General features: G+C 34.0%; 2 protein-coding genes across 7 annotated transcripts; one reads left to right on the top strand and one right to left on the bottom strand.

Annotated features, from left to right (window-relative positions):
- Positions 1-12,065: 12,065 nt before the first annotated feature.
- On the top strand, positions 12,066-18,628 carry LOC7485736 (kinesin-like protein KIN-5D). Of its 3 annotated transcripts, none has more exons than XM_024593648.2 (23): positions 12,066-12,300; positions 12,561-12,841; positions 12,928-13,057; positions 13,151-13,306; positions 13,403-13,879; positions 14,117-14,214; positions 14,307-14,463; positions 14,595-14,664; positions 14,839-14,915; positions 15,007-15,060; positions 15,149-15,229; positions 15,328-15,439; positions 15,803-15,889; positions 15,966-16,141; positions 16,226-16,387; positions 16,470-16,577; positions 16,679-16,837; positions 16,925-17,008; positions 17,094-17,299; positions 17,438-17,539; positions 17,614-17,723; positions 17,798-17,949; positions 18,167-18,628. In XM_024593648.2, the coding sequence occupies exons 2-23, from the start codon at positions 12,651-12,653 to the stop codon at positions 18,389-18,391; spliced, it is 3,174 nt and encodes a 1,057-aa protein (XP_024449416.2). In that variant the 5' UTR covers positions 12,066-12,300; positions 12,561-12,650; the 3' UTR covers positions 18,392-18,628. The 3 variants fall into 3 exon arrangements, with proteins under 3 accessions (XP_024449416.2, XP_006369500.3, XP_024449417.2); XM_006369438.3 differs by having other exon boundaries at positions 12,564-12,841; XM_024593649.2 differs by having other exon boundaries at positions 12,569-12,841.
- A 1,702-nt stretch (positions 18,629-20,330) lies between these two features.
- LOC7485735 (uncharacterized) lies at positions 20,331-26,216 on the bottom strand. Of its 4 annotated transcripts, none has more exons than XM_006369440.3 (4): positions 25,862-26,216; positions 21,455-25,767; positions 20,773-20,883; positions 20,331-20,669 (listed from the first exon to the last, which is right to left on the bottom strand). In XM_006369440.3, the coding sequence occupies exon 2, from the start codon at positions 25,715-25,717 to the stop codon at positions 21,467-21,469; it is 4,251 nt and encodes a 1,416-aa protein (XP_006369502.2). In that variant the 5' UTR covers positions 25,718-25,767; positions 25,862-26,216; the 3' UTR covers positions 20,331-20,669; positions 20,773-20,883; positions 21,455-21,466. The 4 variants fall into 4 exon arrangements, with proteins under 4 accessions (XP_006369502.2, XP_024454167.2, XP_024454151.2 ...); XM_024598399.2 differs by having other exon boundaries at positions 20,833-20,883; positions 25,857-26,216; XM_024598383.2 differs by having other exon boundaries at positions 25,857-26,216.
- Between the last annotated feature and the right edge of the window lie 520 nt (positions 26,217-26,736).

Below are 26,736 nucleotides of genomic sequence, written 5' to 3' on the forward strand. Positions count from 1 at the left end.
TTTTTTTTCTTTATTCTATTTTTCAAGACATTAAACAAAAAACATTGAAAGAAAAATAAGATTAACAAAAAAAAAACTAAATTGAAAACAAATTTAACATATAGCAATTAAATATCTAGTTTTTAATACTAAAATGGTAATTATTTCATTTTTAAAACTACAAGGGCTAATGTATAACCAACTTTATCGAAAGGAATGATCGAAAAGAAAGGCATATTCAGGATCAACTTCACCTAAGAGTTTTTTGGTACTCTAGCATGGTAAAAAAAATATGATAAAATAACACGATGTAAAAAAATATTTAGAAAAAATAGCACATTTTAAAAAGTTATAAATGATATATATGATTTGCAAGTCGCAAGTGTCATTTCGGACTCTCTTAAATTACAAAATTGTTGAACATGAGATTCAATAAAGAGAGAAAGAACATAGAGAAAAGAAAAGAAAAAAAAGACCTTAAAGGCACATAAAAACTCTAATAATAACAATATTAATACCGTTGGAAAGATCTTGAGAAGATAAATCCAATAACACTAATAAAGGTCACCAACAATGATTGGAGTGGACCACACAAACGATCCAAAAACAAGTAAGTCGTGAAACTTTTAGATAACTCGTGTGACCCAATTTGTTATTATTAATGGAAACAATTACTTCATCGATCATATATTTATAAAGAATAAACATATAAAAAACACAACCCAATATAAAATCATTTCATCCTAGGTCAAAAGTGTTTAACAGCCATTATGACTACTATCATGGCTGTAAAACACTGAAAATCTCACATTGGTATCTTACGGCTAAATATTATTTCCTTCTAATCTCCACACCCTCTTCGTTTTATTGCAATGAAGTTCTAGTTACGAGATTTACTTATTAAAGTCTTGTTTATTTTTGTGTTTCAAAAATGTTTTTAAAAAAATTTAAATTTATTTTATTTTTTTCTTTGTTTCAAATTATTTTTTTTTTTGTTTTTAGATCATTTTGATGCACTGATATCAAAAATAATTTTAAAAAAATAAAAAAATATATTATTTTGATACATTTCTGAGTAAAAAACACTTTAAAAAACAACCGCAACGACACTTCCCAACCAGATAAACACTCGGGACAAAAGAATACAACTTCGAGATGCATCAATTTTCCTTCCTCTGCATTGTGAACTTTATCCTGGTCTTAAATCAGCAATCCTAGCTGCCTAATTCTAACAAATATAGAAACTTTGTAATGTTTAAGGCAGGAAAAGAGAGGATCTCCCCACCTCTCCTCCTGCAGAGAGAACACATAGATGTACCTATAGCAACTCTTTTTACATGAATCTATATACATGCCTCGAGAGATTCAGATGAATGAAGTGCAAACACAGAAGATGTTGAAGGGTTTTTTATTATTATTATTGAGCATGAACATAGTAATATCTTTTTATTGAATATTATATCCAAATAATTTGAGAGAGTGCAAATATTGATACTTAGTACTCATTAATCATGTATTTGTTCTGCAAATCTCTAGACTCTATTATTTTTTTTAAAAAAATCTCATCATGTTATTTTATCACCTTTCTTTTTTTACTTTGTTAAAAACCCAAAAAAAAAACCCTTGTCCTTGCCTGCAGAGAATAATGCATACCTAAGTATCCTACAGGGCAATGATGCTCCATTTCCTACGTGGAAGAACATGGAAAGAACCGAAGGTGGGGTTTTCTTTCCAGAGAGGGGTTTTCTGATAACGAGATGATGAAGTTGGCTGTGACCCAACAACCTACATGAACATAGGCTTCTAGGGCAAAACTCATGTGTCAAATAGGGTCAACAAGCAAAGCATGCAGTTTTCTCCACAAGAATGAGTAAGCCTGTGACAAGGAGGTCAATGTGCCATCACCCTCAACCTTATATAAGCCTTGGATGTGAAATGGCATCATCAAGTCAATCAGCGAATAAAAGTAAATGTATTGCATAAAAGAGAAGATATTGAAAATGCTTTCCATAAAACCTTGTATGGATAGTCAACGGTGTCGCATTAATTCTAGTGATCAATCATCATGGATTAAAAGCATCACTAGGAAAAGGTCATCGTTGCATCAGTAGATTTCCGAATTCTAGAAGGGTGGTGAAGTTATGAGCTCCATAGCCACTGTATAGAAGTTGACTGTGTGGAGGAAGGGTGGATCCAGAATTGTTTTCTAAAAGGGGTAAATTCAAAATGCATTTGGCACTGATAATTAAGGGATTGAAAGAGCATGGAAAGCCCTTGTTGGGAGATTTTGCGGCTGTGATTTTTTAAAAAATATTTTTTTTTATTGTTTTGATATTCTAATAATAAAAATAAATTTTTAAAATAATATATTATTATTATTACGCTGCATCGACTGACATTTCAATTCAAGTTTTTTACTGTAACACGTTAAGTTGACAGGCTGCATGCATAACTCAAAACAGTAGGCAAGTTCATATGGACTTCTCTCATGAGCAAGCAATGATCAAGTTGATCTGTGCTGGAGTGGTTAAGAAAGTATAAATGAAGAAAAATGGAAAAGATTGTTGCTTCATGGGACATATGGGTATTGAAAATCTTAAAAAGCCATGGGTTCAGGGGGATTTTGGGATTTGTCTTCAAACTGTCAATTCTTATTTTTTTATTTATTTATTGCTTGATATCCCATAAATATATATCGTATACTATACTATCTTCTTTTATAGTTATTTAAACATTGATTGATTTTTTTTCTAGTGCAATTATACATAATTTAAACACGTCCACTAGGTATTATTAGTACTTTATTAAACACAAACTAACTTTTCCGTGATTTGTAGTTTAAAAGCTGTTGTTTTTTTAAAGTGTTTTTTTTTTAAATATATATATTTTTAATTTTTTTTTATATCATCTTTGATAATATGTATACATTAAAAAAATTAATTATAAACAAATAAAAAATACTTTTAGAAAAAAATTTCTTTTAAAATACAAAAGCAAATTGGCTCCAGGTTAAAAACAACTCGAATTCACCTTTTGTTAAAGTAGGAGGCTTTTAGAGCCCAAAAGGAACGAAATGGATGAATTTAGGGCTTAAGCCCACAAAACTTTGAGAATGACAATAATGGACCCACTCACGCTCCTCCTTGGATTTATAAAATGGGGTAGAAATTTAAAGTTGGTTTTGAGTCTCGGGCCTCTCTGCTAACCAAATTCAAGATAAAAGTCTAGAATCTCTAATGCCCTAGTCCGAAGCCTAACACCTGATTGAACCGTATATACCTCATTCGGCCGAAGGACCGAAATAAAATATATGCATAAAACCCCGAAGAAAAAATTCATAAACAATCAATATCAATGTAATCTATAAAATAAATATGAGGCATATGTAAGCTATAAAATAAATATGAGGCATGAAATGTAAGATAGTTGTGTCTATCGTAAAAAAGTTAAGAAACAATTATTATGAATGTAAACTATATATAGTTATTCCATATTAAAAAATTAAAAAATAATCTATGTGGATATAGGTTATAAAAAAAGATCTCTTCTCGAAAAATTAAAAAACAATTCATGTAGATGTAAGTTATTTATAGTTATCCTACATTGAAAAAAAAAAAACATTTCATGTGTATGCAGGTTATAAAATAGAAACGTGAGACTAAATATTCATAAATTAATTATATATATTTTGGGTTTATTGAAAAACTAAAAATGTAAAAAAATAATATCAAGTCTTGCTTGAGTTATGTTGGGTCACTCGAGTTTTGAGTTGACCCATTGGATTACTCGAGTTTGATCGGACTAATTGCACCTTTGAGTTTTTATGATTTGAGACCCAATCAAGATCTCGGGTCAACCGCTGGCCTGTTTCATGATCAAAACTCTTCAAGAAAACTTGATTACTGAGGCATAGCTCCTTAGCATCAAATTAATTACCCATTTTTAGCCATTGCTTGCATTTCACTTCTCTTGCTTGCATTTCACTTTTCACCAAAGTCCCACACGCAACCCGCAGGTTGATAAGCAAATAAGAACACATGCATTCATTGCTATCCTTTCAAACCAAAGTCTCAACCATCTCCGCACGTCGTTTTTGCCAAGCAAATAACAATCAACAAACAGGATAATTCGATTTTTTTCACATATATCAAGCAAAAACCCCGTGTGTGTGTGTGTAATTTTTTCGTATGAAACAAAGAATTACCTCATGAAACCCGATATCTATGAATGATCTTGAGAGTCAATATCAATTATTGATCTCAAAAGAAAGCAAGAGAAGATCATGACATAAAAAAAAGAAGTTAAAATCATACAAAATCAGTATGTCTGTTGAAGATTCTCAATTACTAAAAAATTGAAATTATATATCTCCCACTTACCATAACTTTTCATCCCCAAGTCCCTTGCATCTCATCAATTCTCGATGTTGTGAAACAAGATTCTTCAAATAAATTCATGATAAAATATGTGAAGATGTTTGATCACTTGTACATGCAAGTAAAAGGACGTGATCATACACATTCCTTAATTTGCAGATGTAATAAATTAAAAACCATTATGAATATGTGATAATTTGTCATTAAAGCGTGTTTGAGATGGTGGTTGCAATTGTTTTTCAAAGTGTTTTTCATTTAAAAACACATTAAAATTATATTTTTTTATTTTTAAAAAAATTATTTTTGACATTAGTACATCAAAATAATCTGAAAACATAAAAAAACATATTAATTCGAAGCAAAAAAAATTAAAAAAATTAATTTTTTTCAAAAACACTTTCAAAATACAATGTCAAACACTATGCTCTTTAATTATTGTCAAATTGAAAGAATATGTCTTTTCAACAATGCTCTCGTAACAAAAAAAATATAGTTTTAATGTGTTGATATTAAAAATAAAAATAAAAAATTATTTTAATATATTTTTAAACAAAAAATATCATTAAAAAACATCATCAATCACATCTATTATTAAATGACACTTTTCAACCATAAAGAATTGCAATTTTGGCACACGAAATTTAATGGTTTCAAAGGTGAATACTTGTTATCAAATTTTTGAAGACAAAACGGATCCTTCCATCCAACTCTTTTAATTTATAACGTTAAATGTGAATTAAAGACAAAAAATAATTAGTTAAATCTACACGCTATCATCAATCTTCCGATCTTTTACATCATTACTTCCCAGAAACCCTAAAAATATGTTTTATCTACACAAAACAGATGCCCATTAGACTCCAATCATGATTGAATCTTTCCACTGAAATTCGTGAATGGCGATGCCAAACAACAAGAAGAGAAGACGCAGGGCTTCAATAAACTCCCCTATTCTCACTATCTTCTCTTTGTGCTATGTGATTGTGTGTGTGTGTGTGTGTGTTCGTCTCGAACTTCATTGGGAAGATTTCTAAAATAGTTGGAAGTGGACGTGTTCTCTAAGGTAGAACAAGTTTTTTGAAACCAGAAGTTATATCGATGGCATGTGCAATCTCGCATCAATCTTTATCACGTGGGGTAACTTTACCACCACACACACACACAAACCCCACCCATGTTCTCTTCTCCTTTTCTTTTCTTTTTTTCATAATCTTTACGTACCTTCTCCTTTCCCACTCCCATTACATTACACAATTACAAGAAGAAGTAGAAGAAGTAGAATAATTTCCCAAGTTAATTCTTGTATTTTATTTGTCTGATCCAGTTTTATAATTTATTTATGATATATTTTTTCATCTTTGAGCCTTGAATATCATCAAAAAATCCAATTATAGTTGGCATGTGAGTTGACCTAATTAGTTTTTCCATTATTTTTGTTTTTCTTGATTTGGTGCTAAGGGAAAAGCAAAGGGCGTTTGAGTGGCTTCTGTGGGAGCACATGCCTCTACATCTGAGAGATCAAAAGCATGCCCATAGAATACAGCTTTAGCTCTCAAAACCAGGCCATTAACTACTACACGTAAAGATGTCGATTCCAACCGTTTAGTAGGTGGTCTAGTAATAAGAGTTTGGGATTAAAAGATTTTGTTCTCCTGTGTTTATTAATATGATGGTCACTTGAAACTTACATGGTCATTAAATTCAGAGCCCGTGAGATTAATCGAGATGCACGCAAGTTAGCCCGGACACTCACATTAATTAAAAAAATAAAAATACTGATTTCAAGTACTAAAGTGAGAGATATTATCAGCATAGAGAATTCTTAGTTAATTATTTAACAATTTATTGTGCTTGTTTTACAAGAGGATTTTAGCCAATCCGTCATTTTAATCTTCAAATTAGTTTTGATCTAAGTCTTTTGCTATTTCTTGGTTTGATTGAGTTTATGTGGAAATACAATATAGTACTTTCTTTTGAGTTGACTGTTAATCAATGAGATTAATACAATAAATTATTTATATTTGTCGTTTCTAATTATAAATAAAATAAATTATTTTAGTTTTAAATAAATAGAAAAGTCAAATATCCTGATTTCTAAATAACGAAAATATTATTAAAATCCACTATCCAACAAAACCTATAAAATTAAATAATTCCTCAATTATATCGTCCGTATTATGCCCCCCCTTCGATTCCTTGTAGCCTTTTCACCTTCATTGACACACTCGTTGCCATGAGAACAAAATATATTTAGATTTAGGCGTGTAGGTTGGTGTTGCCGAGAGAAATTTATTTTCCAGCATCTTGGTCGTACATGTTAGCATCTGCCTCACGGGAAACAATATTCGTATATAAAATATAAAGTGTTTTTTAAAATAATTTTTTATTTAAAAATATATTAAAATAATTTTTTTATTGGGAGTTTAGTTGTGGTTGTTTTTCAAAGTACTTTTCACTCGGAAATGCATTAAAATAATATTTTTTATTTTAAAAAAAAATTATTTTTGACACCAGCACATTAAAATGATTTGAAAATACCAAAAAAATATTAATTTGAAGTAAAGAAAATAATAAAAAAGTTTCAAATTTTTTCAAAAGCGCTTTTGAAACGCAAAAATAAACAGGGCACGCGTATATAAAATATAAAGTTTTTTTAAAATATTTTTTTATTTAAAAATATATTAAAATAATTTTTTTATTTTTTACATCAATAAATCAAAATTATTTAAAAAAATCTAAAATAACTTGTTTTTTATTTTATTTTTCTATTTTTTATTTATCAAGTTACATATGCGCATGTTGAGCTCAAACCGACTCAATTTTGGTTTGTTTAGTCCAGTTCAAGCAGATTCATGATCGGGTTCAAATTGGTTCTTACATGATAGATTGTATAAATTGCTCATGCCCTCCAACCATACGACACCAAAGTTTGCATAAATAATAATCCATACTCTCAAAAATAGATTAGTCCAAGGTGCGGTTTACCGGTTGAACCGATCTGGTCTCGTCTAGTTTTGATAGTAGCGATTACAAGACTAATTTCATAAATAATAAGTTCATGTGTAGAAACAAGCTGACTCAATGGACCGTGAAGTAGTTTATAGCACAAACAAATTTTATTTTGTAATAAAAGAAATAATAAGTTCTCATCAACTGCAGAAATATTATTTTTTTCATGAAAAAATTCATGGAAATATTAGAAAAAATTCATGGAAATTTTAAAAATTGTTTGTCTTCAATTTTATTTTTTACTTTTATTTTCAGATTCTTTTTAAATAAAAAGACGTTGATTATTTCAGAAATTCTGTTGAAAAACAAATCAACAGCCACTGCTATAATTTTATTGAAAACCACTTTGTTTGATTCTGATAAAAAAACAAATGAAAATAGTGGGGCTCTATCTTCGGTTAAATAAATATTAAATGATGAAATAAAAAAAATATGAGCTTAAAAAAACAAAACAAAAAAGCAAACCCGAGTAAATATCTTAAAACTAGATTAATCTTCCAAACTCGCAACCCATGAAATCCTAAACCATAACTCAATTAAGAAACTCAATTCCAAGTCAATTTAATATTGAATGATGAAATAAAAAAAATTAATTTTAAAAATTTTCATAGTAAACTTAGACGAATCTCATAAACTTGGATTAATCTTTCAAGCTCGCAACTCATGAAATTCCAAGCTAAATCAAAAAGTTCAATTCCAAACAAAATTAATGTTGAATGATGAAATTAGAAAAAAAATATCAATTTAAAAAAATTACCAAAGTGAAAAAGAAATGGCAATAAAAAAATGATGATCAAATCTGATAGAAAAAAATAATTATATGGTTATGAAATCATAAAAAAAAACTTCAATTTTAAAAACTGTCTCAAATAAAATAAATAACAATAAAAAAAATAAGGAACAAATCTAATATATGAAAATATTGAAGGATGATGAAAATGGAAAAAAAATGAAATTTTATAAAACATTTTAAATAAAACAAGCAGTAATCAAAAGAAAATAGATCAAATCTTAAATAAAAATAAATAAATCAAAGGGTTACTGGAGGGTCAGGCGTGAAAATTAGAGAGGAGAGAAAGAAGAAGAAGAAGAAGAAAGATCTCTAGCGTCAAACTAGAGGTTTGTTGGTCATACATGTCGTCTAGAGATGAAGGGGCAGCTGAGACGATTTGAAGGCCACCCCAGAAGTCACTGTTTGGTCATTATAAGCCCCTTTATATGTTATCTGAAGGCCTCAAGCATGTCTCACTCATTACATGCGCTAACCACTTTTTATTTTTAAATAATATTTTATGTTTATTAAAATATCAATTTGTCCATTAGTCAGTCTAAAATTTTTTGCTTTTAAGAGTAATAAATTATTTTACCATGTTGACAAAATGTAAAAAAACCATCTTGTCCCCGTTCAATCTGAAAATGACTAATGAGTCATGAGATAATGACCATGTTATCCTTAAGAGCAAGTTCAATGATTTTTCTTGAAAGGGTAAAATAGTCATTTTATTATTCTAATCCATAATAATTTGTGTATAGGTATAAAATGAAAAATTGATCTCTCATATTTTTTAAAAATTTTATTTTTATATTTTTGCTACAATAAATTTTGCAATTCAAAAGGTGTAATTGGAATTGGATTCTTAGTTGTTGGCTTATTGGCCCGCGCTATGTTGCTGGTTAGAGCAAAAAAAAAAATTAAGTGCAGAAACAAATTTTGGTGTTGCTAATGTGTCTTTTGAAAAAAAAAATTAATCATGAATTCAAATTTAGTTGGATATTGAATGATAACTCAAGTTGATCTATAAAACTTGTAGAGATAATTTTGAAATAAAAAAAATTGAAAAGCTCAAATCTCAATTAACTTAATGTTAAATGATGAAATTGATAAAAATAACACTCAATTAAAAAGAAATCATAAGTAAACTCGAGTCATCAAGCAAACTCGCGACCTAAATCATCAAATTCAATAACTTTTTTTTACCTCAAAGATTATTTTCTCATTTAATTATAAGACAATGAAGCGCATGTGATTTTTTTTTTGTATGAAACAAGTTTTTAAAAGGAAAAAATATCATGATAAGTGTGTGAGATTGAGATAGTAGATCATTTATAACAAATTGTGAAATTGCGTTATTTTAGTTTTGAGTTAAATAAAAAAAAAGATCATTGATAATAAAGGGTTAAATTGTATTTTTTTTTCAATTGAGAAAAATCATTAAACAAAAAAAATAAAAACAAACAAAAACTTGGATGTTGCAAATAAACATGTCAAACATGCGACATGTTATATGGACTCAACTGTGTTCAATGATTTTTTTATTATTATTCTGATAGCCCAGCGTGCCTTGGCATAAAAAAAACATCTAAGGCACGTGGGCCTTCTAGCCCAACTTGCATGCCTGAGCCTGACTTTAATATTTTTTTTTTTTACTTCTTAAAGGGGTACACAACTTGGAGTCAGCCTTGATATTTTTTTTTATAAAAAAGCAAACGATATATCGTATGTTTTATGCAGAATTTGGCGACCATAGATTGTTAGAAAAACAGGGCCTCGATTTTTTTTCTTCTAAAAAACCTATATTTCAACCCATCATGACTCAAAACAATTAGAAAACACATTGATAAATCTATCAATGACCTTAAAAAATAGCTTAAAAACCTAAAACCAACTTGAACCCGAAAATATTCCCGTGTTTAAATCTACCTTCTTTGGCAATGAGAAAGAAAGAAAAATCTGGGTGAAACTCTTATTATCTAATAAAACTTATTGACATCAATAATCGACTATTTTTGTGGTCAGAATCGTCGTCAATGAAGATTTTCTCTTTCCACACTAGAATCCAGTGAGTCTCTCTCTTCTCCCACTGAAAAGGAACAGAAAATAAGAGAAATAAAGTTTAGTATCAAAATTGAATTTTTAACAATTAAAAGGACCAATTAACTATTAACTAAAAAAATAGGGGACTAAAATGAGCTTTCCAAACGAAATTTGATCTTCTTCATTTTGGTCCTTTGTTCTTCAATCCAACTCTTTCTTAGAAAAAAAAAGAAGAAGCAATTTGGTGTTAATTTAAACTAATAAAAAAGTTTAACTATAAAAAATTAATTTAAGCATCAAATTAGAAACCTAGAAAAAAATAACTATTCCACGCAATGATTTGTGAGAAAGTGAATAATGCTAATTTAACAATAAAAACATCACACAATTTGGTTTTTTTTTTAGAATTATAGTTCATAACTCTATTTATATTATTGTCAAAATCTTAAAATTTATGGATCTTAAACAAATGCTAAATTTACAGACAAAAATGGTAGATTGAAACGGACGAATGATGTGATTTAATCAAATTATGAAAAGTTAAAGTATCCAGTTGCCTTTTCTTCTCCTGTTTTTTTCCTGAACGACAAGGTGCTGCGACACAATTGGACCAAAGGGATTCGCATTCCTATTAGAAATTTAGAATTCAAAGCTCATAGAATGTTTTAAAAGTTTTGAGCAACATAATTATTTAATCTCTATAAATGTGGGGCATGATAAATTGATGTCTATTTTTCCTCCACATGCGCCGTGGGCGTCAGTAACTGTACCACCGCTACTATGGATTCTGACTTCTTTTCTTTTCTTTTTTTGAGAAAAAAACATCAGATTAATGTTAAATTTCAATTTAACGTAATAAAAAATTCTTAAAATATCGGATCGTGATTTTAAAAATAGAACTCACGTATAAATTTCATTAATTTAATAATTTTTTAATGTAAATTTAGATTAAACTAAACACATAATATATAATATTAAAAAATAAAACTCAGGGAAAAAAAGAAGCTCAAGACCCCGTTTGTTCGCTGAAAAGTAGTTTTCTTTTGAAAAGTGAATTCCGGAAAAGTGAATTATTTTTTGATGTTTGGTAGTGTAATGGAAAATAAGTTGGAAAACACTTTCCAATATTTGGTTATGTCATGGAAAATGAGTGGGAAAATAACTTATTAATGTTTTATTTTTTTCAAGTTTATTAAAATAATAAGGAACAAATCTTACAAATTAAAAAGTTGAATAAAAATGAAATTGAAAAAAAAATAATTTTATAAATTATCTTAAATAAAATAAATAATAATTAAAATAATAAAATTTAAATCTAAAAAATAAAAATAAAAATTTCAATGAATAATTTATGTGAAAATAAAAAATCCTGTAATTGTAAGCGGAAGAGGGAGAGGAGCCTCCTCGTGGGCCCCTGTATCAAATCCACAAAGGAGAGAAGATCACTGGAGTGCATTACTTATTGCTGTTTGACATTGAATCACTGTTTTGAAGTTTTTTAAAATTATTTTTGTGAAATTATTTTAATATTCTGATATTAAAAATAAAATAAAAAAAATAAAAAAATAATATCTTGATTTTTTCCCAAGCAAAAAGGAATTTAAAATGCAATCTTCGAAACATGCATTTAATTAGCTTCCTAATTATTCTACGAAAGCTTGAGATCTAAACTAGTAATTGAGTTACGTAAAATAATTAACAAAGAGGAGGAGTGGTAGCAAGTAGTTTTCAAAGTTTTTGAAAAGGAAAGATATTTCTAACGGTCAGAAAATCAAGTAACGGGCGTTAGTGGATTGCCGTCCGTCCTCAGTCACGTACATGCTGGAAAATAAGGCCCGTAACGTAACGGCAGGGAGTCTTTTCAATTTCTAGTTTTAGCTCTCTTCAAATCCACAATTTACTCTTCTTCAGATTCTCACTCTATCTCTTCCTTCTTTCCTCTTATTTTAGCCTCTTATCATAAATCTAAACAAATTAAATAAAAAAACTCTGGAATATTCACACACTCTCTCTATCCGGCATTGCTGTAGAGAATAATAATAATAATTGTTATAATACTGAATTTCTTCATCGAAAGGCAGGCAGGCCGGCTTTTGTGCCAAAGTCTTTGATTTTTTGGAGGTAAATTGTTTTGGATCTAATGTTTTCGCCATCTTCTTCTTTGATTTATTTTTTATTTTTACATCGTAATCAATGAGAAAATGAACAATGTACCTCCATGGAATCCATCTTCTTTTTCTTCTTCTTTTTCTTTAATTATTTGTTATTTATATAATTAGAAATGAAGAAGATTATTCTTATCTACTTATCTATCTAAAGATAGTTAGATAGATAGAGTTTCTAGTAATAGCCAGATGCTGATTTTTTTGTTGTTGAAATAGTAGTATAGAGAGAGGGAGTTGGTCAGCGGCAGCTGAGAGAGTGAAATTGAAGTGAATCAGGGGAAGAGGGATTAGTGATTGAAGAGGTAAATGGATTCTTCATCACAGCAGAGAAGAGGAGGGGGTATAGTTTCGCAGTCGCCATCACCATCGCCATCGCAAACTCCGCGGTCGACTGATAAGGCAGCAAGAGATCTGCGATCTGGGGATTCCCATTCCAACTCCAGCACTAAACAGGATAAAGAAAAGGGTGTCAATGTGCAGGTCATAGTGCGTTGCAGGTCAGTTTTTCTTTTCTCTCTTTTTTTTTTAAAAAAATTAGAAAATAGAAAAGTTGGTGTATTAACTTGTCTTCTGTTTTTTTTAGGCCACTGAGTGAGGATGAGCTGAGGGTTCACACACCGGTGGTGATTTCTTGTAATGAGGGTAGAAGGGAAGTGTCAGCGGTTCAGAATATTGCTAACAAGCAGATTGATAGAAACTTTCTATTTGACAAGGTTTTGTTTGGCACCCTCTCTGTCCTTCGGTTTTGCATAGTAGAAAAATGGATTAATGACTTGTGATGGTTTCTTTTTGTTTTTACCGTATAGGTTTTTGGCCCAGCATCCAAACAAAAGGAGTTGTATGATTCGGCAGTGTCTCCAATTGTGTATGAAGTTCTCGAAGGTTATAACTGCACCATCTTTGCATATGGTCAAACAGGAACAGGGAAGACATACACAATGGAAGGAGGAGCAAGAAAAAAGGTTTGATTTTTCCTCGCCATTTGTCATTTTGTTATCATTCTCTTTGGAAGCAACTGTTTCCAATTGTATTTACTCTCTCTCTTTCTTTTTTGGTAGAATGGAGAATTTCCAAGTGATGCCGGTGTTATACCAAGAGCAGTCAAACAGATTTTTGAAATATTAGAAGCTCAAAATGCAGAGTATAACATGAAAGTGACCTTCTTAGAGTTGTACAATGAGGAAATATCAGATCTTTTGGCCCAAGAAGAAACTTCAAAACTTATAGATGACAAATCTAAGAAACCCATAGCTCTAATGGAAGATGGAAAAGGGGGTGTTTTTGTGAGAGGCTTGGAAGAAGAGATAGTATGTACTGCTAATGAAATTTACAAAATCTTGGATAAGGGTTCTGCTAAAAGGCGCACAGCTGAGACTCTTCTTAACAAGCAAAGTAGTCGCTCTCACTCAATATTTTCCATCACCATTCACATTAAAGAATGTACTCCCGAGGGGGAAGAGATGATCAAATGTGGAAAGCTGAATCTTGTTGATCTTGCTGGTTCTGAGAATATTTCTCGTTCTGGTGCTCGAGAGGTATGGTGTGACTAACACTAGAAATTTATGTACACTAACGGATCCTAATGCAACCGGGAACAGAGCCATTGGCTTTTCCTTCAGTGGGTTTTATGCACCAGCCACAAAGATATCTTTTGTAATTTCTGCAGGATCATGCTTTTGAATTTCTTCATAATCAATACAATGGCTTAAATGAAATATTGGTTAATTTTCACAACCTGAACTTTTTCATCCAAAAGGAAATGACTTTTGCAGGGGAGAGCAAGGGAAGCAGGGGAGATCAATAAAAGTTTGCTCACACTTGGTCGTGTGATCAATGCTCTTGTTGAGCATTCTGGTCATGTTCCATATAGGTACTACCAAACAAATAGCATTCTGGTCATGTTCCATATCCTTTTTTGTGATTGCAAACCTTGAAATTGACTTTAGCTGGAAATGCTTCCAGGGATAGCAAGCTAACCAGGCTATTGAGGGATTCACTGGGTGGGAAAACAAAGACATGCATAATTGCCACGATATCACCCTCTATTCATAGTCTGGAAGAAACACTCAGCACTCTTGATTATGCACACCGTGCCAAAAATATAAAGAACAAACCAGAGGTCAGTTGTTTCATTTGACCAATACAATCGTACTTAGTGCCTCTAGATCACTTGGTTTTTCTACCAATCCATGTTCCTCTTTTGTCTACTTTTTGAATTGCTCTGATAATTTGTTTTGGTGACCATTTCAGATAAATCAAAAGATGATGAAATCTGCAATGATCAAGGATCTGTATTCTGAAATTGACCGACTGAAGCAAGGTGCTTCACTGTGTATTCAAAACTTTCTTGGAAAACATATACCTTCTCATGCAGTTGAATTGTGAATGTTGTAGTTCTTTGCATCTCAACTTTATTAACAACATAATTTTTTTCATAAATTTAGATTTGACATCTTGTCTAATGTGTTGATATCTCTTAAAAACAAAATACCAGAGGTATATGCTGCAAGAGAGAAAAACGGAATCTATATACCGCGAGATCGTTATCTCCAAGATGAGGCTGAAAAGAAGGTTCGCTTCCTACCATATTGCTGATATTTTCTTCACTTGGCTTTACATTGAAGTTAGAATATTGATAACTGTTGTGTTTTTATCTACCCAGGCAATGGCTGAAAAAATAGAACGCATGGAACTTGTATCGGAATCCAAGGACAAAGTATGTTTCATCAAGAGTTTTGCGTTATTCTTTCCCAGTTTCCATGCACAAAAATCAGTCTAATTATTTTGTTGTCTCTTGCAATCAGCAATTTTTGGAGATCCAGGAACTCTACAATTCACAGCTACATTTGACAGCAGATTTAAGCGAGAAACTCGATAAAACTGAGGTAGCTATCTTTAGGCGGTCAAGATTTAGACCTTCTCCATTCCACTTCTCAGCTCCCACCAGCAAGATTTGAATTTATTCTCTTCTTTGAAAATTCAGAAAAAGCTCGAGGAAACTGAAAATTCATTAGTGGATCTTGAAGAAAAACACAGACAAGCAAATGTAACTATAAAGGAGAAGGAATTTTTTATATCTAATCTCCTTAAATCTGGTGAGACACCTTGTACTTGAGTTTGTTTTTTCTTTGCTTGAATATCTGTATTATTGGAGAAAAGTAGTGTAAAAGAATTTATTTTTTTTCAAATTTCCTTGATGAAAGATGCAATTCCAATTGTTTCATTTTTCCACAGTTGCATGATTTTAGGCTTCAAAATATCTTGTACACCTATTAACCAGTTCAATTTACAAGACTGACATTTGATAAATGAACTTGTTTTGTTGAAAACTTCCATGCTACTGTACTTGACATGATTTATTTTGTGTTCCAATGATTGGAATTTGAAATTCATCCATCTATGTGATCTCACCTTATGTGTTATTGACTTTCTGCCCATGAACTTCGTTAATCTTTCAGAGAAAGGACTAGTTGAGCGTGCATTTGAGCTTCGATCAGAGCTAGAAAATGCTGCATCAGACGTGTCCAGTTTATTTACCAAAATTGGTTTGTATTGATTCCAAATTTAAACTTAGATTTGGTGTTACTACTGGTGATTGATTGCTAATGCCAATGCATTCAGAGCGGAAGGATAAAATTGAAGACGGGAACAGAGTACTTATACAGAAATTCCAGTCCCAGTTGACCCAACAACTTGAGATCTTACACAAGACTGTGGCAGCCTCAATGACTCAACAAGAGCAGCAGCTGAAAGACATGGAGGAAGATATGCAGTCCTTTGTATCAACAAAAGCCGAGGTTAGATACAAACATGATGCTAATTGAACTTCTCTTCATACTTGTTTATCATTTTTACAAATTTATTTTGTTGTATGCATCAAGGCTACTGAAGAACTTCGAGGAAGGGTTGGAAAGCTGAAAACCATGTATGGATCTGGTATTAAAGCATTGGATGATATGGCCAAGGAGCTCGAGGAAAATTCTCGTTCTACTTTTGGTAGTCTGAATTCTGAAGTTTCCAAGCATTCGCATGCTGTTGAGGGTGTAAGTATCAAATACCTGCTACTTCTAAGTGACCTTAATTCTTTTTCACTTTTTCTGAGTTTAATTTGTCTATTTGTTTCAGTTCTTCCAAAGAATTGCTTCAGAAGCTGATGCATTATTCAATGATCTTCAAAGCAATCTTCAGATGCAGCAGGAAAAGCTAAGTGCATTTGCGCAACAGCAGCATAAGGTCTGTAATTGCCTGTTTGGTTTTATAATAGCCATTAATTGAGAGATGCTTGGAATTTTATTACTCTTTTCATCTGAATTCTATTTTGATACTGAGTACAGGCACATGCGAGAGCAGTAGAAACTGCACAATCAGTTTCGAAAATCGTAGTTAAATTCTTCAAGACTCTAGACGTGCATGCTTCCAACCTGACCCAAATTGTGGAAGAAGCACAAATAATTAATGATCACAAATTGTCTGAACTGGAAAAGAAGTTTCAGGTGGTTTCTGTCATCAAATTTAAAATTATTGGATGGATATACGATGCTCTTTTGTATAAAATTAATGTGTTTTGCGTGTACCTGTAGGAGTGTGCTGCGAATGAAGAAAGACAATTGGTGGAGAAAGTGGCAGAGCTGCTTGCAAGTTCAAATGTGAGGAAGAAAAAACTGGTAAGTTGCTTTCAGTGGTAAATTTATGGCAGTTTGTTGGCTGGCTTTTTGTGTGGTTGATTTTCACCTGGTGTGTGTTCTTCAGGTGCAAATGGCGGTGCATGAACTCCGGGAAAGTGCAAACAGCAGAACCAACAAACTGCAGCAAGAAATGTCAACCATGCAGGATTCCACCTCTTCTATCAAAGTTGAATGGTCAGTCCACATGGAAAAAACAGAATCCAACCATTTTGAGGACACATCTGCAGTGGAAAGTGGAAGGAAAGCCCTGGAAGAGGTTCTTCATAACTGGTATAGGCTGCTTATGCAATCTTTTTTCCTTATTTCTCTTTCTTTTTTTGTTGTTGACACCATTTTTCATCGTGGTATAATGTTGTCATATGCTTTTTTTCCTACTCTCTTCTGAATTGGTTCCGCAAACTGGTTCAGTATAAATAAGACAAAAATGGGCGCACAACAGTGGAGGAATGCTCAAGAATCCTTGCTCAGCCTAGAAAAAAGCAATGTTCATTCTGTGGATTCCATTGTTAGGTATGCTACTTCGTACGAGTATCATTCTAGCTTTCTGTTTGAGACCACCAATTTATTTTTCAAGTTTCTTTCAGTGGAGGAACCGAAGCGAACCAAATCCTTTGTAGACAGTTTTCTTCTGCTGTATCTGCTGCTGTTGAAGATGTTGACATTGGGAACAATGATCTCCTCTCATCCATTGAACGTCAGTATCTTATTTTGCAAGTGTCTATAATTAGTCCATGATGAAGTGAAACTGATGAATGATTTCCCCTGCAGATTCATTACATCTTGACCGTGATGCTTGTGGAAATCTCAATTCCATGATTTTTCCTTGCTGTGGAGATCTGAGGGAACTGAAGGGCAGTCACTACCACAAGATTGTTGAAATTACAGAGAATGCTGGGAAATGTCTTCTGGATGAATATGCGGTAAGCTGTTGATGTTCTTTTACAGAAAATTAGGCCTGTCATAAACTATACATGTTCATTTTATAAACGCCATCAAACACGCTCACCAACTTTAAATTGGACATCAAACCATTTTTCTGCATCATTGTATAATGATGTATGGGCATTACACCCTAGCGATGCATCTTAAATATTTGGCTGTTACAGCGTATTAACTGCTTCATCCTCTAACTAACAGGTGGACGAGCCATCTTGTTCGACACCAAGAAAGAGGCCATACAATCTGCCAACCTTTGCATCAATTGAAGAACTTAGAACTCCTGCTTTTGAAGAATTGTTGAAGTCATTCTGGGATTCGAAGTCCTCAAAACAAGTAAATGGAGACATCAAACATATTGTGGCAGCATATGACGCTGCCCAATCCTTGAAAGACTCCAGAGTTCCTCTCACCGCTATTAACTAAGGTGAGCAGAGAACATAATAATTAGGAGGTATAATGGTAAAAGAGAAAGAAAGGGGGGGGGGGGGGGGGGATTGTGTACAGAGTTTATGGGTCAATCACGAACTCTGCATATCTTATTCGTTGATTGCATGTTTAAAGAAAGTTCCTTTTGTATGAAAAAATATGATAGATTTTTTGTGCACTATAACTCTGCTTGCAACAATTGACAACAGGGGGCTGTTCTGATTTCGGAATTTATTTTTTTTTGTCTCTTTTAGACATAAATTGCAACAGGATGCAGACAATTCATTAAAATCTGAGTTTGACTTGTTGTTAAATAACCTCTTTAATGGATATTTTAATAATCTCAGACCCCAAGTGGGTGATCTCCGAAGCAATTAAGGTAACTTTTAGTTACTGTTTCGTGATATAATATATTTGGTTGGAGACAAGAATATAAAATAAAATAAATCTGTTTTTTTTTAAAAAAATGTCCTGTATGCCTCTTCTATTTCGAAATCCGGTGCAAGACTAGTTAATTTATTGCAATGCCTAGTTCATCTAATTAAGCAAGCATCCAATTTGATGGAAAATATATTTCGAATTTATAAAATTAATATTCTTATGTGGTAAAGCTAAGACATGGAAAGTTTGACTTTTTTAAAAAAGGGAGAAACCTTAGGGGGCATTTTGTTACAGGGATTTGAGATTCATCTATTTTGACTTTCCTCTATTTTCCCTTTTTTTTACTCATCTCATATAATGAACAGAAACTATCAATGTTCAATGTTTTCCTAGAAAAAAAAAAATTATGTCAAAGAAGAAATCCCAATTATTGATCTCTCTGTTTCTACTAGAAAAATAATAGAAACTTCATCTAACTATGATTTGTAGATCTGAACTTAAAAAAGCCAAATCAAAAAAAAGAAACAAACACCCTGCAAAAACAGATTTAGTGTTTCTGTTTGCTGAGGGCTAAAAGAGAGACGGGGACAAAATCTAGTATGACTTGCCTTGAAGTCTTTTGCATGTGGCTTAAATTTGTCTGCTCTTCTTTGCAACTGATATGGCTTCAAAGATTGAATAGATTGGGTTTATTTTGTCTTCGTGTTGCAGATGGTTTGATTAATTGATAGTAAAAAGCTAAAGCCAAAAACAACGTCGTTTTATTTATATATATATATAAAAAAAACAGCCGGGTCTTAACTGGGTTTACCCGGGTCGACCGGGTTTCGCCAGGCCAATTCCCAAGCGGGTTTTTGCCTCTACCCGGACCGGTCCTAGGCCCGGGTCGGCCGGGTCCCAGGTCGACCCGCCGGGCCGGTCTGGGTTTTAAAACTCTGGTTTAAAGGTTGTTGAGAAATTTATATTTCTTATTTAAAAATAAAAATAAATAAATATTTTCAAGAAAATATTTTTACCAAACAAACACTCAAAATACAATTTTTTTTTTTTCCTATATGGAAAAATGGAATCTTGTTACATATATAATATGTAATTAACTAATTTGCCTGAACGAATTCCACAGAAGAGGCTTACCGGAACAGAAATATTAAATGCAAATATTAACCCGTAACACGATTTCTCTCCAAGTCTCTCATCCTCTTCCAAAGATCATTCAAAATCTTGAGAGTATATCCATCTTCTATCTTTTTTAAAGCATAAAAATGGGTTTCTGTTCGTATAGTATTAGGATTTGAAGTCCGTGTAACACGACCAAACTTCCATGATCCTGGTAAGAATTGTAATGACATAGGAGGTGAAGAGATTGGCGCAAAAGGGCATGAAAGTGGTACTTGATTTTTAAATTAAATTTTCAAGATATTTTGATGGAGTTTCTCCTCTGGCCTTTGTCTGGGTTTAAATTCAGACCATTCGTGTGAAATCAAGCACTGGATCTCCCACCTGGATTGGATCCAGCGGGAGTTTTGAGGAATGGCAGGCCGATAGCCTGAGAGGATTTAGGAAAAGAGAATCCAACATTTGGATTTCTGCTCATTCATTCACCATACCCCATTCTGCTACAAAGCTAATATAAGAGAAAAAACAAGAGATGACAAAACATTCTCTCTGCCTATTACACGTGTTGAGCTATTGTAATGCAAGATAAGGGGAGTGTGTTGTTTATTGAAACGGTGCCGCAGCGTTTGATCGACATAATAGTAATGTAGTAACGGCTATGTTTTTCAAACTTCTCTCCTGGCAGTGCTCATCAGATCCATATTCAGTCCTCATCAAGCTCACTTGTAACACCTTGTTCATTCCAAGGGGGGTACGTTGACCTACATTTCAAAATGATCTGCATAACGAATTATCAAAGGAAAAAAGAAGCTGTTATTTTTTGAAAATAGAACCAGGTAATGGGCATGTTCTTGGACCTCAAGCAAAGTCTGGTCACTTACTATTCTACATTTTGCACTAGAATCATCAATGTACATATAATAGCATTTTAGGTATGACACCTGGAAAAGGATGACTGGACCATTCCTTCTAACATAGATGAACTTCTGCACCTGCAAAACAAGCCAATGTTCTGCTTTGTTAGAGATCTCCTAAATCAGATGGCAAGTTTATGTTCAGCAGAAGTCAGTGGGCACCCTCCATCCTAAAGATCTGTTTTTTTCTTTTCTTTTTCGTTTGTTTGTCTACATGCTTCACTTTAGTTGAAATACTACCTATGGAGGACCCTCTTTCCCCAAACCTACCTAACATAGCCCAACTCAATCGAGCTACCATCATGCAAATTAAATTAGCCACATCAAAATCAAAATCTTTAAGAAACCTTGACAGCAAGCAAAGTTCTGCATCTCAACAGTCACTGTGAAAGCTTGTATTGCAGCTAGTCAGTTTATGATAATCTAACGCAACATGCATGAGAGCCAGCAATTCAAAGATCTTCATACCTATTGCGCATATGTTCAATTTCATAGATTTAAGAGAAAAACATCCGTACTAACATTTATAGGCAAACACACATGATTTTAGGTTCCCGGAATAGATATTGCTAGCAAACATGTTCCAGGCACTAATGAATAGTAGAATACAATGGCATCTAGGGAAAGGTATGATGGTATTTAAATCTACCTGAAAAATTATTCATAATAAGCTTGTACTTAAAAGTCCAGCCGGCCTTTCTCTCTCAAATGTTTCATCATCAAAATCTTCATTTGTGGAATTTTCTTGACATATCACTTTGTTCTCTTGCAAAGGATTTAAGCTAAGGGCATCCCAAACCATTGCATCACCGTCATATGTGCTGCCTTGCTTGGGCCCATGAGAGGTATCAATATTATCCTCTGCGTTATGCCTCACATCACTACATACAAGATCTGTTCTTTTATCATCATCAGCGGCTAGTGGCTCAGCATTCAGGTCAGAGCCCAAATCAAATCCGGATTGATCCCCTGTCCCATGAAAAGCAACAGTAACTGTTCCTTGATCAGATTGATCAGCAGGATCTTTTTTCTGTCTTTTCCATTTCTTAGTAGATGAAGTTCCATCATCTTCAAAATCTTCTTCTTCTCGATCTCTGTGCAAGTAAACCCACAATTTCCTTTCTCCATCAAATTGCACACAAGGATCGCGCTCATAATGCAAACGATCCAAGGCTCCACTGACAACTTGATTCACTTGGGCATCAGACACGTCTTCAACAATATATTGAGAGTCCCGTATCAAAGTACAAACATCTGCTCTAGTGCCAATACTACCTGGCAATCTAGCAGCTGCATCTCTCACAAGGCAAAGAATTGTAACATGAGGTGGTCGATCACGCTTCAGCATGAAATGGTCTCGAGCTTTTGAAGTTGGCTTACCACCACACCTCCTCAAGGGAGCAACAATAGATTTTTTACCATCAGCAGCCGTGTATGAGAAGGCCCTGTCAGGAATTGAATACCTCAGCACTTCTTCCCTGCGAAAATAAGCTCTAACTTCTTCAGAACTCGGGCTAATAGTGTTGAGACTTTTCTGAGCTCTCAAGTCCCTGAACCTTTCTTTCTCATCCAGGTTACATTGCATCAATGACACAGGCGGTGCGGGAAGACTACCAATTTGTTGAAGAGTCTCTTGCCCGCTTTTCAGCCAATTAGCAAATGAGTCGACCAACTTGACACAACTTTTGTGAGGAAGGCCCCAATATTCAGGAGATGTCACTTCAACGATAGTGTCCTCATCAGTCAAAGCATGAGAAATTGGGCCAATCCAGGACCAACTTTTTGTAGATTTGTCATAAAAAACAAGTGCTTTCCAACCCTTTATTCCTAAAGGTGCTGTTTTCGATGAAAATATCTTAAGAACTCCTCTGACCAAATCCTGGAGTGGCTCCTGTGTCTCGAGTATACATGGATCCATAGGGTTTGATCTCACACGGTTAACAATCTCCTGTACAGTAAGAGAGGGCATTTTCACTTGCACAGCAGGGTGTGATTTATTAACATCTACATTCTCATTAGAAAGAACCCCATTGGTGTCACCTTCTTGCGCTCTGTTCAGCTCTGCTGTAGCCTTGCCAACCTCTAAGGAATCTTCTGAAAGAGGAGTGATCATTGCCACACGAACTGCTGAGAGGAGATGTATAATGGAAAAGGAGAAGCCAGAATGAACTGTTGGTGTAATCGGAATATACGGTTTTTTCTGAGGTTTGGCTTCCAGCTCCACATCCACCACTCCTGTTTTTGGAATGTGTGCCTCAGGAGTTTCCCTGTCTGGAGTAACATCGTCAGCCTCCAATTTCCTTTTCCCTTTTTTCTTCAATGAAATGGAGTCATCAATTTGCTGCTGAGCACTACTAGACTGCCTATTACTATCTTCATCTCTTCCAGCCATGTCCATCACTTTGTACTTTGCTTTCCGTTTCTTCGTCACCGAGTTGCACGCTAGCAACGAAGCCTCAGATCGGTCACTTTGACCATGAACATATGTTTCCATGCTCTGTCCTTTCTTCCGGAATCTACCCAGTGCATTTTCATCTGACGTTAACTGTGTTTCAAGTAACTCATCCTCGTCATCAACAATAAATTCATGGCTAACTTCACCTTTATGCTTTCTGTCAGAAGGGTGGGCTTTTGACGAGGTCCTGCGTGACCTTTCACCAGATTCCACACGCAATTGACCAATCTTGCCAAATCTGTGTACCCGGTTTCTGTCATTATCATCTTTTAGTTTAGCCAAGCCAATGGGAGAGCTGTCTTCCAAAACTCTAGCACTAGAGCTACGCGTCTCTTGCATCTTACCCTTCTGTTTAGCTTTTGATGAGTATCCAGGCATTTGTCCAGACTCGGTAAAGCCACCCACCTTTTTGGAGAACTGAGTGACACCGTCGAAAGCTAGTTCATTCTCCAGCGTATCTTTCTTAATAGATGAGGCCTTTTTAGCATCTAAGCGAGACTTCAAAAAGGATGATCGATAACCTTCTGAGATACCAATGGGGTAAGCTGACTTGCTTCTCATCAAAGGATTGCTATCCTCCTCCTCCTCCTCCTCCTCCTCCTCGTCCTCCTGCTCCTCCTCCTCAAATTGTTCAGAAGAGTCCGTTTCTGTTTCTTCACCTTTTACATAAATTCTGTTACCTTTCAATGCTCCCTTATCTGGTCCTCCATTCTGTATAACATTCCCTCTGATCTTCTCCCGTGATGATTTTGCTTTCACCTCAGACAGCACCATTCTATCATTCACCTGGGGCGAGGATGCTCTATAAGCTCTAAAATTAAGATCCGGAGACTCTCTCTCTGTCCTCCATTTCTTGCCTCTCATATTCCAGTCATTAATTTTAAATGTAGAATCCATAGAGAAAACTTCTCCTTGGTTCTTGCTATGCCAAACTGGTTCGGCATGATCTGACAATTCAACTCGATTACCTTTACGGGGTAGCTGCAGAGTCCGGCCTTTCAAATACTTCATCTGATCAGGAACTGTGAATTGCGAAAAATTTTCAGCATACTTGGTCTTTTTGGAAGATTCAGACTTGGTCCGAGTATTGCTACGATTTGACGCGAACACTTTAGCTTCTGACAGCTGATTTGCATTCTTGTTCCTACCATAGGCAAGTAATTCATTGTTTGAAGAGAAAGGCAAATCCATGAAACTGTCAGCAGCTAATCCATCACTTCTCAAGAACTCATGCTTCTTTCCCACTTTTGGAACCCTGGATTTCACCATATCACCACCACGTGTCATATTTCGATCTCTTTGGACACCCATTCCATACATTGCATATTCAGCATCATCATTATCAGTTCTCGTTTGATCCCTTAGCCTGAGTGCATCTCCTGAGTCATACCCAGCTAGCTTATTCTGCCGAGAAACCATCAAGGCTGATCGACGTGGCCTTGAAGTCATCCCCAAACCATGATGATCAGAAGGAATTCGACCCAGCACATCTCTAGTTGAAAGATCTTTTGACCCGGCCGACTTAAGTATACTCTTGGGATTTTGCTTTCCATACTTTACCACTTCCAAACTGACTGGTGAAGAAAATTCCAAATTAGAACCAACCTGGTATGCTGAATTACGATCAAATTTGGATGCACTCTTCTTATCTTTAACCCTTTTTCCCCAAAACCCATCACCTGATTCTCCTTTATCCGATGAGCCACTCTCCAATTCTCCCTCCACATTCTCATACATCAAACTCTTATGACTCTTCATAATATTCCAAACCCTAAGTTTCTCATCGATGCTATACCCTTTACAATCAAGCCAAGCATCTCTTATCTGGCACAAATGACTAACCATACTGTTCTGATGCTTCCTCAAAATATGGTAATGCTGCCGTTGCTGAAAGGAATTCAAACCATCCCTATAAAGGGCAACCCTTGGCTCACACAACCCTCCCTTAAGCATCTGAAACAACTTGTTGAGGGGACTACCAAAATGGAAATTCCCACCCTCGAGAAGCTCTTTAAGGGTTCGCATAAAGGTGTCCTGATCCACATCAGGTAAATACTTAGTAAGGCTAAATTTATCATCTTCAGTCAAAACATCATTCCACACATCAACAGACAAAATATCCTCCAAGCCAGGAAGGTCATACAATTCAAAAGGAACACTGCAGGTTAAATTCCCAAATTGGCAAAACTCCGCCCCGGTTTCCCCTAATTCTAACAAGTCAAAATCATCAGATCCCGCCCCCGAATCAGCATCGTCGAATTCATCATCATCATCCTCTTCAACACCTACATCAACAGCATCCTCAACCTCCTCCTCGTCATCATCAGACTTAATCCGCTGGTGATGAAGCAGGTCATCCTCATCCTCGTCGCTGGACATGCTAGTATCCCTACTATTGGGAGAAAGCTCCGCGTCAAACCTATTAGATACCTTAAAATTGTTCTTCTCAATCGCCATTGACAAGCTCTATATGATAACTAACTCACTCCAATTTCAAAACCCTAACCCTAAAGACAAAGAAAAGAGAAGTCTATTTAATTATTATTATTATTATTATTATTAAATGAATAAGAAAAGAATCGTACGTAATTGATACCTGACCTCGTTCGCGCGAGAGATTGGAGAGTCAAACAGGAGAGAGATTCGAAAACCCTAAAATCGAGAGGCTCATTGAAATTGCAAATTAATAAAGAGAGAAGACAGTGAAAGAAGATGACGGGGGACAAGGTGGTGAAGAAGACGATGGTGACGTGGAGGAAAGTGGGACGTCCGATTTGGAACCGGTGAAAAGACGAAAAAGGGTATAGAAGAGAGAAGATATGATGGAGATGAATGAATAAATGAGCAGACAGAGAGGTAAAAGAGGAAGAGAGGGTTGGTGAAAAAGGAAGGGTTGGGTTTTTGGTTTGACATATGGTAAGAGAAAGAAAGAGAGAAGAGGGTGACCGAGTGGGTTGACTCAGCGAGTTTTGGTTCTTAATGTTATTGTGCTGACTCATCTCTCCCTTCTGTCTCTGGAAATCTTCTAAACCGTTGATCTAACTAATCGCTGACTGTAACTCCCTCTACTGTATAAATTTAGCCACATTAGCTCCTGTTATGAAATTGATTGAATCCACCCTCTTAATTTTAATTTTGGACAATCGGAGCATTCGATTGTTTTTACATTTTAAAAATATTTTGAAAATAATTTATATTTATTTTTAATTAATTATTTTTAAATATTTTTAGATTATTTTAAAATCTTAATGTTAAAAATAAATTTTAAAAAATAAAAAGATATTATTTTAATATATATTTATAAAAAAAAAAATTAGCTATCTCTTAACCTTTCAATATGTTTAAAAAACATAAAAATGATTTTTTAAATGCTTTTAACCTATTTTTCAAAAAAAAAAAAACCACAATTTAAAAGCTTAGACAGACATGTGATACGTGTATTTTAAAAAAAAAACCACAGAAAAAAATGTAATTAA

Source organism: Populus trichocarpa, chromosome 1 (assembly GCF_000002775.5).
Source record: "Populus trichocarpa isolate Nisqually-1 chromosome 1, P.trichocarpa_v4.1, whole genome shotgun sequence".
NCBI lineage: Eukaryota > Viridiplantae > Streptophyta > Magnoliopsida > Malpighiales > Salicaceae > Populus > Populus trichocarpa.

Coding starts and splice junctions, on each gene's coding strand:
- LOC7485736 (XM_024593648.2), top strand. CDS start 12,651: ATGGATTCTTCATCACAGCAGAGAAGAGGAGGGGGTATAGTTTCGCAG. Junction 17,300..17,437: donor GAAGAGGTTCTTCATAACTG/GTATAGGCTGCT, acceptor AAACTGGTTCAG/TATAAATAAGACAAAAATGG. Junction 17,724..17,797: donor TCTCCTCTCATCCATTGAAC/GTCAGTATCTTA, acceptor TTTCCCCTGCAG/ATTCATTACATCTTGACCGT.
- LOC7485735 (XM_006369440.3), bottom strand. CDS start 25,717: ATGGCGATTGAGAAGAACAATTTTAAGGTATCTAATAGGTTTGACGCG.